The sequence below is a fragment of the Vicia villosa genome, linkage group LG1 (assembly GCF_029867415.1).
Source record: "Vicia villosa cultivar HV-30 ecotype Madison, WI linkage group LG1, Vvil1.0, whole genome shotgun sequence".
NCBI lineage: Eukaryota > Viridiplantae > Streptophyta > Magnoliopsida > Fabales > Fabaceae > Vicia > Vicia villosa.
This window is the reverse complement of record NC_081180.1, coordinates 171,664,475-171,680,502: the sequence shown is the minus strand read 5'-3', so window position 1 is coordinate 171,680,502 and position 16,028 is coordinate 171,664,475. Positions and strand designations below refer to the sequence as shown.

General features: G+C 33.8%; 2 protein-coding genes across 2 annotated transcripts; both read left to right on the top strand.

The window, feature by feature from the left end:
• The first annotated feature begins 562 nt into the window (after positions 1 to 562).
• On the top strand, positions 563 to 4,594 carry LOC131659487 (uncharacterized). The gene is made up of 4 exons (XM_058928674.1): positions 563 to 2,184; positions 2,374 to 2,518; positions 2,603 to 3,094; positions 4,535 to 4,594. Exons 1-4 carry the CDS (start codon positions 563 to 565, stop codon positions 4,592 to 4,594), a joined length of 2,319 nt encoding a protein of 772 aa, XP_058784657.1.
• A 779-nt stretch (positions 4,595 to 5,373) lies between these two features.
• Positions 5,374 to 7,289, top strand: LOC131620336 (uncharacterized). Its single transcript, XM_058891385.1, has 6 exons — positions 5,374 to 5,499; positions 5,579 to 5,785; positions 5,867 to 6,163; positions 6,253 to 6,414; positions 6,486 to 6,569; positions 7,017 to 7,289. The coding sequence occupies exons 1-6, from the start codon at positions 5,470 to 5,472 to the stop codon at positions 7,122 to 7,124; spliced, it is 888 nt and encodes a 295-aa protein (XP_058747368.1). The 5' UTR covers positions 5,374 to 5,469; the 3' UTR covers positions 7,125 to 7,289.
• Positions 7,290 to 16,028: the final 8,739 nt, after the last annotated feature.

Sequence of the window (16,028 nt, the reverse complement as noted above, 5' to 3'; positions counted from 1 at the left end):
TTTATAATAACATTATATATCAGCAACAACCAAACTTTATCAAATGGTCTAAGAAAGAAATGAATTTACCCTTGCGGGAGCACGGGTCTTCTACTAGTTACTTCTTGAAATACACTACAAAAGAATTTATTTTTTATTTGAAAATAAATTATAAAAGACTAATTACTCAATAATAAAGGGATTATTTTTGTTAAAGAAAAAATTAAAAGTTGTTTTTAAAAAAAATAATAATTATAACTAACAAAAAATAGTAAAAATGTTTTCTTTTATCATACACTATAATGCTTTAGTTAAAAAATTGAAAAACATTTCCTTTAACTATATTTCAAGAAAAGAAATTACTATAATGTTTTACTCAACGTGTTTTCTTTTAATTATAAATGTTAATGCAATAAAAGATATGTATGCACTAATGTAATTAAAAATTGTTTTTGTAAAGAAAATAAAATAAAATAGAGGATTAGAATGGCAATGAGCAATGTTAAAGGACTTTTATTATTAAATTGATAATTAAATGTCAAATAATTACATAAATTAATTGAGTGAAAAATAGAGAGAGAAAATGAGTTTTAAGTATAAAACAAATATCACTCTCATTCCGAAAGGAACCACTCAAACTTCTATGAAGGATTGGCGTTCGATTGCTCTATGTAACGTGCTCTATAAAGTAATAGCAAAAGTTCTAGCTAATCGCCTTAAGAAGATTTTGGGAAAATGCTTATCAGATAATCAGTCAGCATTTGTTCCTGGAAGATCTATTTTGGATAATGCTATGGCTGCTATTGAAGTGGTTCATCATATGAAGACTAAACCTAAAGGTAAAGTAGGGGAGATAGCTCTTAAGCTAGATATTAGTAAAGCCTATGATAGAATTGATCGGAAGTATTTGGAGGACATCCTTACCACTATGGGATTTTGTCATAAATGGGTTAAGTGGATTATGCTTTGTGTTGGAACGATGGAGTACTCTGTGAGTGTGAACGGTAATATGGTAGGCCCGATTGTTCCTGGTCGTGGTTTGAGACAGGGTGACCCTTTATCCCCGTATCTATTTATTCTTTGTGTAGAAGGGCTTACCGCGCTTATTCGGAAAGCAGAAAATAGAGGTGATATTCATGGTGTTAAAGTTTGCAAGAATGCTCCTATTATCTCCCACCTCCTATTCGCAGATGATTGCTTTCTGTTTTTCAGAGCTAATATTGCTGAGACTACTGTTATGAAGGATATTCTTGCCACTTATGAGGAAGCCACCGGTCAAGCCATTAATTTCCTTAAATCTGAATTCTACTGTAGTAGGAATGTCGATTCTGATACGAGGACTGAATTGGCTACGCTTCTAGGAGTCCAACAGGTTCTGGGTACAGGTAATTATCTTGGTGTTCCTTCTATGATTGGTAGAAGCAGGAAATCAGCGCTTAATTTCATTAAAGACAAAATTTGGAGGAAAATTAATTCTTGGAGCAGTAGAAGTTTGTCTCAAGCAGGGAGAGAGACTATGATCAAGTCTGTTTTGCAATCCATCCCATCTTATATTATGAGTCTCTTTCTCCTTCCCTCCTCCTTAACTGATGAGATTGAGAAGATGATAAATCGGTTCTTGTGGGGTCATAAAAGAGATAGAGCTAAAGGTATTCACTGGCTTTCATGGGATAGACTATCTATGCCTAAAAGTGAAGGGGGTATGGGGTTCAAGAACATTGGTGCTTTCAACCTCGCGATGTTAAGCAAGCAAGCATGGAAGCTCACAACCACGCCAGATTCTCTTGTATCCCGCCTTTACAAAGCCAGGTATTTCCCGCATTATGACTTTCTCAATTCTAATATTGATCATAATCCTAGCTATGTGTGGCGTAGCATCTGGAGTTCAAAATTTGTGATTAAAGGAGGCTTAAAATGGAGTATCGGGTCAGGAGAGAATATTTCGGTTTGGGATCCGTTTTGGCTGGTCGATGGTTCTTCTCTGACTAATCCTTGGCCTAACAATTTGGTAGTGGATAATTTCAAGGTCTCTGATTTGATGTCTCCGAATGGTAAGCATTGGAATCAAGGTGTTATCCATTCTCTTGTATGGGCCGAAGCAGCTGAGAAGATTCAGAATACTCCCCTATTTACCGCGGTTCATAATGACAATTTAGTTTGGAAACATGAGTCTAACGGTAAATTCTCAGTTCGGAGTGCCTACAGGTACTGTATCACTGATGCTATTGACACCTCTCACCTTAGAATCAGTGAGAGATGGAATCTGTTGTGGAACATTAGGACCCCCCCAAGAGTAAAGAATTTTTTATGGCGTTTGTGCAGAGATTGTGTGCCTACTAGAAGAAGACTCCTGGATAAAGGAATTGATTGCCCTTTTAACTGTGTCACCTGTAGGGTTGGTGAAGAGAATAATTATCATCTATTTCTTCAGTGTCCTAAAAGTGTTGAGTGTTGGATACAAGTGGGTCTTTGGCCTATGTTGCAGCAGGTTAATGGCAATGGGGAGACGTTTGCATCTGTGATTTTTTCCTTTTTGCAGGTATCTAGTAAAGACCAACAAGAGACTTTCTCAGTTATTTTATGGAGTATCTAGAAAGGAATAAATAACCTTGTTTGGAATCAGGTGGAAGATCCTCCGAACATTATTTGTCAGCGTGCCCTTCAGTTGTTGACAGGATGGAGAGAGACTCAGCAGCTTAACCCCAATAATAGGATTATCAACCCCCCGGCTACCATCACTAGATGGGCAAAACCTTCGAGGGGCAGACTCAAGTGTAATATTGGCGCATCCTTTTCTCATAACAAAGTGGGTATCGGTGCTTGCATTAGAGATGATGTAGGTCAGTTTATTGTAGCCCGAACTGATTGGTTTTCGCCTAGCATGGATGTTGCTATTGGTGAAGCTCTTGGTCTTTTTAAAACCTTAAAGTGGGTACATGAGCTGGGGTTTGACAATATGAATTTCGAGTTGGATGCAAAGCGCGTTGTGGATAGTGTGACTAATCCGAAACCAAATGATTCGGACTTTGGTGCTATTACTAGCGAGTGTAACCGGTTGATGGCTCTTTTCTTTAGGAACTCTCGTGTTAAGTTCGTTAGAAGACAAGCTAATGAAGTGACTCATGCTCTGGCGCGGGTGGCTCCATCTTTTGCTAGTTTTCATATTTTTTTTGAAATTCCAACATGTATTCAAAATATTGTTTTTAATGAAATGAATTAATCTTTTCCCGTAAAAAAAAAAGAGTATAAAAATAATTAAAAAAGAAATTAAATAAATCATAATTAAGAGAGAGAAGAATTTTTAATCTTAAATTAAGAAGGTGCATCATGCTAATACACACCTTCATTAAAATGAGTGGGTGTGTTATAGCATTCCCCATATATATATATATATATATATATATATATATATATATATATATATATATATATATATATATATATATATATATATATATATATATATATATATATATATATATATATATATATATATATATATATATATATATATATATATATATATATATATATATATATATATATATATATATATAGGGCATATCATATGAGAATGACATATTTATATGAGAATGTGAGAATGAATCTGAACCTTTCAATTTTAAAATAAATGGTGGAGATTATGAGTGAATCTTTTTTTTCTCTCTCCTACTTCATTTATTTCAAGATACAGGAGAGAGAAAAAAAAGATTGACTCATAATCTCCACCATTTATTTTAAAATTCAATGGTTCAGATTCATTCTCACATTCTCATATAAATATGTCATTCTCATATGATATGCCATATATATATATATATATATATATATATATATATATATATATATATATATATATATATATATATATATATATATATATATATGAGAATGTTAACAAGTGTCCTTAGGGTAATGGTTAAGACTTTTAAAATAATAAATTTATTTTAGTAATCTACGTATTTAATGCTCGAAAATTGAAATGTTATTATTTCTATAAAATATTTTTTTTTTTTGGAATACTTAACCATTACCCTAAGGACACTGGTCAGCAAAACTCATATATATATATATATATATATATATATATATATATATATATATATATATATATATATATATATATATATATATATATATATATATATATATATATATATATATATATATATATATATATATATATATATATATATAAAGCTTTGCTAAACAGAACATAAATTGGGGCTAAAACAAATGCATTATGTAAAGAGTCGATAATTTTAGGACCTAAAATAAAGAAATTTTTGTAGCTCATCCTATACTTTTCTTAGCTCTAAACTAATCGGAAATATAATTATGAGGAGGAATTGGAGATATATTTCTGGAAACGTAAAGATTATGCATGTGCGTGTAAACCCAGGAAAACCTCATTGTTTCAAGCTTCTGCATCTTCTCACTCTCAGAATTTTGGTTCGGTAGATCAAATTTTCGATCTTTGCACATTCTTCACTAGCTCCAAAACTTTGATTAAACCTTTTTGCTCTAACTTTATGCATTTTTATATTCATTATAGCTATTATCAAATCATCATGACTTCACATTCCCTCAAACTTCAATTTCATTTTTATCCTAAAATTCAGCTTTTTGGTTTATTTAGTTCATGAGATGAGTGTATGATACGTATTTAATTTACCTTTTCATATAAATTTATTGTGTCGATTGCTTAAGTATTTAATTTACCAGTTCATATGATTGGTTGAGAGTGTAAAGTATTTTTACACTGTCAATCAATCACAACCATGTATCCAATTAAAACACAATTTTAATTTAAAAAAACTAATATGACATAACAAGTGTAAGAATTTTGATTGGTTGTATATGTAAAGCTAGTTTATAGTGTTAGTGAACTACCTTAAAACTCTTTAATTATATACACCTTGAAGTTAAATTTAATATGGACTATAATACTAAAAAAAAATATGTTTGTCATTTTTTATGATAAATTAGACCAATTAATATATGAAAAAGTATATATAATATTAAAGAATATTTATATAATTTATAACAATTAATTATTCAATTAATAACATAAACGTTGTATTCGAATTTAAAAAAAGAACTTATTGAATTAAAAGGATATATATATATATATATATATATATATTTAATTATATATCTCGATTAATACAATTATTTATATGATTAATATTATTAATATATCTTGATTTTAATTTTTTAATAAATATTACGTTATTTTAAAAAAGTATCTCCCAAAAAAACCAAAGATTCATCTTCAAATTATAGAATAAAAACAGAATTTCACCACACAAGAAGGTTAAGAAAAAATTATCTTAAATAATTGGAACTTTTAAATACAGGGCCTCTACCTTGAAACATAATATATCTGGACAATATTGAATGCAGAGAGAAGCTTTTATCAACTTTAGTATTACCAAAAAAAAAAAACTTTAGTATTACCACACATACTTGTTTCTGTTTTCGAAAAATATGTCAAAGAAACCTATGAAATACTATGTCGTATGTTCATTTGTATTATGTTTTATGCATACTCAATTTTTTCTACCACATTTGTTTAATCATACCCAAAATGTTTTAGGTGGATGCTTTCACGGAGTTGCCATTCAAAGGAAACCCAGCAGCAGTGTGTCTATTAGACGAAGAAGAAGAAGTTAAAGGCGATGACTGGTTGCAATCATTAGCTGCTGAATTTAACATTCCAGTTACTTGTTATTTGATTCCTATTCATGGAACCTCGAAATCTAATCCCCATTTTCGTCTCAGATGGTTTACTTCTATCGTCGAGGTACGATTTGAGAAAACTCTTAATCAAAGATAGCATGTTTATTTAAAAACCGTTGTTATAACTTATAGCATTATATTGCAGGTTGATATTTGTGCTCATGCCACATTAGCAGCTTCACATGCACTGTTTTCTTATGGTTTGGTGAACAACAATGCTACAATTGAATTTGTGACAAACTCTGGAAATTTAACTGCGAAAAAGATCTCAGTCAGAACCAATGGTGAAGCATCTAAGGATGCTGCATTTTATGTTGAACTGAATTTTCCTGTTGACCCTATTACAAAATTCAAGTTTGATGATACTTTGGTTATTTCTAAAGCATTGAAAGGTGCTTCCATAGTTGATATAATGAGGACACAAATTCAAGATGACATACTTGTAATTCCTAATAAACTTTCTTGGTGTCATTCGGTTTAAGGTTGTGTTCGATTCTCAAACATTGTGAAACTTACTATTGTTTCTTATAGGTTGTGGTTACATCTGGAGAAAATGTCACAGAAATTGAACCACTATTTGATGAAATTGTTAAATTACAAGGAAGGAAGATAAGTGTATCCGGGATTGCGCCTCCTGACTCGGAATTTGACTTCTATCATCGACTTTTCGCCCCAAAACTCGGAGTCAATGAGGTAAGTCATTAGAGTGGATGAGGTAGCTCAACTAATATATCCTAGTTGAGATAATACATTTTTGATTTCAGGATCCTGTTTGTGGAAGTATCCATTGTAGCTTGGCAACCTATTGGAGCAAGAAGCTGGGAAAAACTGATTTAAAGTCTTATCAAGTACTCCCTCTCTTTCAAGATTATAAAAATAATATATCTTAATTTAATGATTCGGTTAGATTAATTTTAATGGATACGAGAAAGTATTAAGGTGATAAAATAGATCTGGGGTTGACGAGCATACTTGTTTTGTCTGCATATTTTAGAGGCGGATCAATGTTTTACATCTGCATCCTCAAAATTTTTTGTCCCGCTCTATTTTTTTAATATACGAGCTTTTGCAAAAGTGTTCATTAACAAGAATTTTTGCATTTTTTAATCTTTACAATAGAAGACCCGCATGCTCGCCCCGTCCGCTATAATGCACGACTGCACCCTCAATTATTGGACACACTTCTACGGACGCACATGTCTGTTTTCTATCATATTATATACTATACTTCTCTCATTAGTGGTATTATATTTCTCTGTGAATGTTGTAGTAATATATTGATTATATTTTTCCAGACATCAGTCAGAGGAGGAGCGGTCCATGTTTGTATTGATGAACAAAATAAAAGAGTGTTTCTGCGCGGGAAGGCTGTTATAGTGATGGAAGGGTGTGTTCTTGTCTAGTCGTCATCTTCCTAGCATTGTACTAAGCATCTTCAACAAAGCATGTCTTTGATAGTGACAGACTTATTATTATGTCCATCATTCACTTAAGTTAACTGTATTAGAGAGGTATCGTGCACTCTTCCATATTTTAAATTGCATTTGTTGTTTCTATATTTATTTATCGGCACCACATTCTTTTAATAACATAGAGTCTCCTATCACTATCATAAATAAAGATTTTACTTTTAAATTTACTGTATAACATCTTTATTTTTAAATTTACTTTTAATTTACTTATAGGTTTAATTTATATACAAACTAAATACATTAATTATTTAATAAAATTGAAAAAATAGATAAAAATGCATTAACCGTTTCATATAAGTCTGAAAAATAATTTTCGGGTCTGTTTGGTAAAAATAGCGGTTGACTTATAAGTTAGCTGATAGCTGATAACTTATAGCTGATCATTGCTGATAACTTATAGCTTATGACTAATGGTTGAGACTGATAACTGATAAGTTAATTGAAGTGTTTGGTAAAATTAGCGGTTTAAGTAACTTATAATTGTAAAATAACATAAAAGATATTTAATACATTATTATTTAATTTAAAATTAAAATAAATTATAAAGGATAAAAATGACTTTACGCTAAAATAATAAGGATAAAAAAGAAAAAATTATAAGCTATAAGCTAAAACGCTATTTGAAATAGAGTCTGAAAAATAAATTATAAGTTACTAAAATAAATTATAAGCTAGTGATGAAAATACCGTTATCAAACAGATCTAAATTGTCATATGAATTTATAAGCTATAAGACATAAACTCGAAATTATATCTTATCAAACAGAGCTTTTATGTTTTACTAACTTAATGACAAAAGTCGGAGTAAAACATATAAAATTTACATGTTAAAGGTTTCACTGAATCATATACATGTGATATAGACTCTTAGTTTTCAATTATTTGTTCGATGAGAGAAAGTTTTAAATTTGCGTGTGTAAATTATATTTCTCTAGTCATGTGTTAGAGGAGGAGATGTCAATATTCATATTGAATTAAATTTCAAAATTAAATAGAAACATATTACTCCTGCAAAAAAATATTGTTAAAAAGATGTAATTTTGTGAAAAAAAAATTTAATTAACCATGTTTAATAAAAACATTACCAAAAAAACTATATTTTCGGGGTATTTACCAAACTGTCTAGGTTTGGGACCCCAGAGAAGTGGATGCGCCAAACCAAATGGCGTATAAGTGTTAAAAGTGGGTGTATGCGCCAAACCATTTGGCTAACCCTAAAAAATGGATTGTTTGCGCCAAATGGAATGGCGCATTAGGCTTCTTTTTGCCCTAATAGCCATTTCATTTGGCGTCAAAGGCTTATTCTTTTTTTTTTTTTTTTTTTTCATTTTTCTTTTTATTTTTTTTAGTTAAGATTTTGTTAATATATATATTTTCAAAATTCCATTTTTATTTAATTAGTTAAGATATATATATAAATAAATTTTCAAAATAATTTTTTAGTCTTAAAAATGAAGTACACAAAACGTAAATTGACATTTGTTAACCGAAAATATAACATTGGTGCATTATATTAAAGGAACGAAACATCGATTACAGATAATTAGAGAAACGATATAGCGACACAATTGATTAAAGAAAATACAACAATATGATCAATGGCGTCCATCACCAAGATAGTCATCCGTTCCGCAATTTCGTCTTGTTATGACACGTTTGCCGCGATCGTTGATCCCGCCGCGAATATTGGCACCACCCCTTTCCCTAGCTCTGCCCCTACCTCTGCCCCTTTGTGGTTCTTGCTGGGTTTGTGTCACTGGGCCCGGCATTGGGATGTCTCATGGATCGCTGTCAATGAATTCTTCGACGCCCCCATAATTATCCGGAAAACCGCTGTTGTAAAGTCGGTTACCCATCCCCTCAAACATGTTAAGTCGTGGTGGTGGAGTGGGTTGGGAAAAGACTTCGGGTTCATAGCATCCAGCTGCACTAGAACTACCCTGATTAAAGCCGAATTGGTTTGAAGGTGTTGCGAAGCCGGAGGGGGTGCCACGGTAAGAGGATTCACCATGAGGACCATCGTCGGGACTAAGATGAAGGCTAGATGACCCGGGAGTAAGGTTTTGGCCGAATCCCCTTGTGGACCCTACAAATGCTGCAAATCTGAATGGTTGTGAATGGGTCTGATATTGGTCCGAGGAATGATGGTGGCCTTCATATTCTTGTAATGGTTGAGACTGGGATTGAAAAATATTTGATTGGCGGTAGTTGCGTGCGGAACGGGATGGAGTACTGAAAAGATTTTGTTGTTGTTGCTGGAGTTGTTGTTGTTGCTGGAGTTGTTGTTGTTCCTGGAGTTGTTGTTGTTGTTGCTGTTGTTGGAGTTGTTGTTGGCGTTGTTGTAGGCGTTGTTGTTGTCGTTGTTGTTGTCGTTGTTGTTGCCGTAGTTATTGTTGTTGTTGTTGTTGTTCCTCTTCCGGTTGTTGTTGTTGTGGCAAGATGTAGTTCTGTGCACGGGGATCAATTAAATAGAACGGAGCTGCAAGAAACAAGTTAGGGGATGTAGCTGTATGATACCAACTCATGTATTCAGGAGAAGGTTTCATTTCATGGTCACTGACGGGGAAGTTCAGGACATACTGGCGACGGTCCTTCCACATCTGGCGGTGATCGGGTGCAAAATCCTTCCAGTTTTGGTGTGTCCATTGATGGTTAACTCTTTTGAGGTGCCACACTCCCAAGTCAACTGGAGGGTCGGGTATCCGTTGACGCATCCCAAACTGAAGCATTACCCGGTCACTTTGATGCATTTCTATGATGTTGTACCGGATTAGGCAACACTTTGTCGTCCAAATTTCTGCATCCTGAGCTCTAGGCTCATACTCGCATTCGAGATACGGTCGCCATATGAACTGCATGCATGAGAGTTATACATTATTTCGGGAAAAATTATTTATAAAAAATACTCTAAAAAAAAAAAGAAAAGGATTAGAGATAATACTTGATGGGGTCCTAGGTGATCAATTAGCGTGCGGTACATTGTGATATTTGACCGCGGATTAAGTGTGAAGTCCATTTTTTTCACACAAAATCTACAACGAAAATATTATGATTTAGTTAGAATGGAGTAGAATGTGTACGAAAAAAATGGTATACTAAAAACTTACCTCAGCGCATACGGGAAGGTCCAGCTGCCATTGTTAACCGGGGCCAGTATGGGCATCCTCCACCACCCCCACACCTGCACCAACAGGGCGCATCCATAAAATGTGCAAGAATCAGCTCTTGAGTTCTTGCACAGTGATTGGTACACCGTGGCCAGCACTGCAGACCCCCAGCTATAAAGACCAACCCTAGTAAAATCCATTAGTAGACGAAGATACATAAAGTAAACAGTATTACCAGTGCTATCTGGGAACAAAACGTTTCCAATTAGCAGGAGTAGATAGCACCTAGTTTTTTGAAGTATGGTCTCTTGGGGAGACGCATCATCCAAGTGAAACCGATCATAATACTCCCTTAACCTCTTAAGGTTAACACCTTGCCCCCTAGCACCAACTGCTCCCTCTATCAAGTCTATGCCAATTGCCTGAAAGCATAAGGAATTCGCCTGCATGACACAGCCATTAATTGCCTTACCGTCAACTAGAAGGCCTAGCAACATATGAACGTCCTCCAGGGTGATGGTGCACTCCCCTGTTGGAAGATGGAAGGTGTGTGTCTCCGGCCTCCAGCGTTCAAGCAAAGCAAGAACAAATTTGTGGTCAATAGAAGACTCGGCGATTCTACTAATGGGTCCGAAACCAGCAACGTCCAGGTATGGTCTAATGCGGTCGTCCGGAGCGATGGTAGAGTGACTACGAGTGCGAAAACGTTGAGCGTTCTGAAAATAGTATGTATGCCAAAAAAGTTCAGTTACTTGATCACGGACAGTTGCATGTTGTTAAAGTAATACTAATATACTTACGAAGGTAGCGATGTTCTGGGGGGTTCCTCTGTGTGTTTCGCCCATTAGTAGGAGAGACATGGTTGAAGGATGAAAATTTGGAAGTTGATTGCAAAAGGATTCTTGTGAGAGAAGATGAGTGAAAGTGGTGCGGATCCTGCAGAGTTCTAAGTGGTTTATATATTCATGAGGCAAAAAACGGTAACAAGCTGCATGCTGGACATGTCAACACAACCATAATTGCTAGGTGTTGCTCCTGCAGAAATTGTTGGCATGCATGCAAGCTAATTTTCGGTGACAAGACATGCATGCAGCTCAGAACTAGGTGACAGCTCGGGTAGCATGCATGCAGTAGTAGGAAGAATCGTGCCAGGAATCTTATCAGGAATCTTATCAGGAATCGGTTCAGAAAATGATTCAGACGCATGCTAGGTTACAGTAACTCGTTTCGGACGCATGCAGGTGGGGACCATGTGGGACCAGGAGGGGTCCACCTATAGTACATATGCGCCAAATGATTTGGATTTTTTTTTAAAATTCCTTCTTATGCGCCATTTCATCTGGCGCATTAGTTGTTCCATTTTTTTTTGAATTAGGGTTTACGTTTTTGTCTAGTGGATGAAACCCTAATTGTGATACATACCTAAGGCAAGGCGTCCTTCCCTCTATAAATTAGGGTTTCTTGTGTGCATTAGTACACACTCAAAAGAATGAGATCTCGAATAAGGCCAGATAGCACGCATCGGACTTATGAGCCTCCACCACCTGTGAGGCGTTTGGACTATCAACCAGACTTTCGTCGAAGGAACGGATACGTTATCTTCTCTGCCGTCAAACCTCCCATGCAGGTAATGTTTTGGAATATCCATTCCATGGACCAGCTTAAGAGAACCATCCTTAGGTTTTTGGACGGGGAGTACAGTCCAGGCGAACAAATCAGATCTATCAAGAGACTTAGAACAAGGGGTGGTGTTTTTCTAGAAAGACAACGTTGGTGGGAGACTATGGAAGACGACATCCAATGTACTCGAATGATGGAGGACAGAGAAGACATTGTTTTAACCGTTGTAATATCCTAGACACCGCAGTTTCTTTATCATTTCAGTGACTTCTGTACCGTTCAATTAAATGCTCTAAGCATATTTCAATGAAATGATTTTTTATTGTTTCATCGTTTCCAGTTATTAATAATTAAAACAATTTTTTAATTCCGTATTTCACCCGCTATAAATAGAGGTGTATGTGTGGAGTTTAAGGACTAACTCTTCTTTCATTCTTACTGCAAACACCAAAAAATGAACTCAGTTTGGGTTGTGGTCTTCTTTGAGGAAGGTAGTCACATGCGGGTTTGCCTTAACCCCCATTGGAATTTCCAGAGAATTGTTAGAGCCATCAACACTGGGTTTCGTCAGCTAGATGGTCCAACCAGGAAAGTTAAACAGATAGATTATCGATGTCCATACATTACGTTGACGGATAATAACCCTGAAGGCACGTACATGTATTATTGGGATCGTGTGAAAGACGATGTGGACGTGGATCTAATGTTTTGGACACACAGTGGAGAAGTTAACCGAGGCGTTGAAAATCCACTCGTTCTTGCAGTGATACTTGAGTAGTTTAGATTAAGTGTTGTTTTATTTGTTGCAATGAGTGAGCGTGTACTATCAGTTGTTCTGTGCTATTTTCTTTTTTTGCAATGTAATATCGTGATTCACCGGTTGTTTTGTGTTGTCAACGCCGGATCATTGAATTAAATTAAATGTGGTTGTTATGTTAGTTGTTGTCGTCTGAACATCAATTACCCCAACGGATATGTGGATTAATTAAAATACATAATTATTAATTACATACATAACTGAATTTATATATACAGTAAAATATAATTATTAATTCAAATAGATATAATTATTATTTAATATATATATATATATATATATATAATTATTAAAATATGTTTATATATATACAGACCTAGATCAGTGTGTCTGTCTTTTATAATCAATTTGGAATCCTTTGGCAGACCTAGATCAGTGTGTCTGTCTTTTATAATCAATTTGGAATCCTTTGGCAGACCTAGATCAGTGTGTCTGTCTCTTGTGTTGTCAACGCCGGATCATTGAATTAAATTAAATGTGGTTGTTGTGTTAGTTGTTGTCGTCTGAACATCAATTACCCCAACGAATATGTGGATTAATTAAAATACATAATTATTAATTACATACATAACTGAATTTATATATACAGTAAAATATAATTATTAATTCAAATAGATATAATTATTATTTAATATATATATATATATATATATATATATATATAATTATTAAAATATGTTTATATATATATATATATATATATATATATATATATATATATATATATACAGACCTAGATCAGTGTGTCTGTCTTTTATAATCAATTTGGAATCCTTTGGCAGACCTAGATCAGTGTGTCTGTCTTTTATAATCAATTTGGAATCCTTTGGCAGACCTAGATCAGTGTGTCTGTCTCTTGTGTTGTCAATGCCGGATCATTGAATTAAATTAAATGTGGTTGTTGTGTTAGTTGTTGTTGTCTGAACATCAATTACCCCAACGGATATGTGGATTAATTAAAATACATAATTATTAATTACATACATAACTGAATTTATATATACAGTAAAATATAATTATTAATTCAAATAGATATAATTATTATTTAATATATATATATATATAATTATTAAAATATGTTTATATATATATATATACAGACCTAGATCAGTGTGTCTGTCTTTTATAATCAATTTGGAATCCTTTGGCAGACCTAGATCAGTGTGTCTGTCTTTTATAATCAATTTGGAATCCTTTGGCAGACCTAGATCAGTGTGTCTGTCTCTTGTGTTGTCAATGCCGGATCATTGAATTAAATTAAATGTGGTTGTTGTGTTAGTTGTTGTTGTCTGAACATCAATTACCCCAACGGATATGTGGATTAATTAAAATACATAATTATTAATTACATACATAACTGAATTTATATATACAGTAAAATATAATTATTAATTCAAATAGATATAATTATTATTTAATATATATATATATATATATATAATTATTAAAATATGTTTATATATATATACAGACCTAGATCAGTGTGTCTGTCTTTTATAATCAATTCGGAATCTTGTGCCAGACCTAGATCAGTGTGTCTGTCTTTTATAATCAATTTGGAATCCTTTGGCAGACCTAGATCAGTGTGTCTGTCTCTTGTGTTGTCAACGCCGGATCATTGAATTAAATTAAATGTGGTTGTTGTGTTAGTTGTTGTCGTCTGAACATCAATTACCCCAACGGATATGTGGATTAATTAAAATACATAATTATTAATTACATACATAACTGAATTTATATATACAGTAAAATATAATTATTAATTCAAATATATATAATTATTATTTAATATATATATATATAATTATTAAAATATGTTTTATATATATATATATATATATATATATATATATATATATATATATATATATATATATATATATATATATATATATATATATATATATATATATATATATATATATAGACCTAGATCAGTGTGTCTGTCTTTTATAATCAATTCGGAATCTTGTGCCAGACCTAGATCAGTGTGTCTGTCTTTTATAATCAATTTGGAATCCTTTGGCAGACCTAGATCAGTGTGTCTGTCTCTTGTGTTGTCAACGCCAGATCATTGAATTTAATTCAAATATATATAATTATTATTTAATATATATATATATATATATATATATATATGTATAAAATTTTTGAAGAACCACCATATATATATTACACCCTATGTTTTCTAAAGATTACAACTCACACTAGCAATTTTGCCTAATCTGACTTCATCTTAAAACACCCACACACTTCCCCGTCGAAATGGCTTCATCTACACAGTACCTTGTGCATGCCCATCTAAACGGTGAGACTTACTCTCATGAAATAGCCGGTTTTGTGATGAGAAACACTCAGGTTGTTCCATTTTTGCTAAGCAAAAGAGCAAACTTTTCGTAGTTCATTCAGCGACTATACGCTAAGATTGCAATGGGTCCTATCGCAAACGTTTTTTACCAATGCCCCTCTTTCAATGACGACAACACCGTCAAGTTTTATGAGATGGAGATTGCCACTGATGAAGACCTGCAAGATATGTTTACAACCCACGAATACTCTGGCTTGGATTCCATCGAGTTGTACGTTACTTGACAGGTTGGAACACAAGAAACTCAGATTGTCCAGTCACAAGTTATAGACCCACCAGTCAACGAGCAAGAAGAAGTTGATGTCATAGACGAGGAAGAAGAAGATCTGGAAACTGAATTTGACGACATGGTCAACGAGGAATCCGACGACGAGCAACAAACTTTGGTGCCTCCAGCTCACGTGTACGCACCTCCAACACATATGAGTAACCTGAACCTAGAAGGTGACGAACCATCATCCGACATCTTCTTCACACCGTACATCCAAACTGACGATGAATTAAAGGAAGGAGACAAGTTTCCCTCTAAGGAGGCTTGTCTTAGAACAATAAAAAAATGGCACATGGCGCACAACGTTGATTTTGAAGTAGATAGTTCTAACCTGGAACGGTATGTCATCACTTGTAAGAATCCAGAGTGTGGCTTCAGACTGTTGGCTTCTTATAGGAAGAGAAGTAATGCATGGAAAATAGGATCGATTACGCAGAAACACACGTGTGTCAACCCTAACACTTCCCAGGATCATACGAAACTCAGTGCCGATCTCATCTGTCAGGAGATCTTGCCTCTAATAAGTTCTGATCCGTCTCTGAAGGTCAAAAATATTATCTCGCATATCGTTACAACCTTCAACTACACTCCATCTTACAGAAAGGCGTGGGTTGCAAAAACAAAGGCAATTGAGACAGTCTACGGCAACTGG

Excerpts from the sequence above, each read along its gene's own strand:
- LOC131620336 (XM_058891385.1), top strand. The coding sequence starts at position 5,470 with ATGTCAAAGAAACCTATGAAATACTATGTC. Across the intron at positions 5,500-5,578 it reads AACCTATGAAATACTATGTC|GTGGATGCTTTCACGGAGTT; the intron begins GTATGTTCATTT and ends AAAATGTTTTAG. Across the intron at positions 5,786-5,866 it reads GGTTTACTTCTATCGTCGAG|GTTGATATTTGTGCTCATGC; the intron begins GTACGATTTGAG and ends ATTATATTGCAG.
- LOC131659487 (XM_058928674.1), top strand. The coding sequence starts at position 563 with ATGAGTTTTAAGTATAAAACAAATATCACTCTCATTCCGAAAGGAACC. Across the intron at positions 2,519-2,602 it reads TGATTTTTTCCTTTTTGCAG|GTGGAAGATCCTCCGAACAT; the intron begins GTATCTAGTAAA and ends GTTTGGAATCAG. Across the intron at positions 3,095-4,534 it reads TTAGAAGACAAGCTAATGAA|CTATTATCAAATCATCATGA; the intron begins GTGACTCATGCT and ends TATTCATTATAG.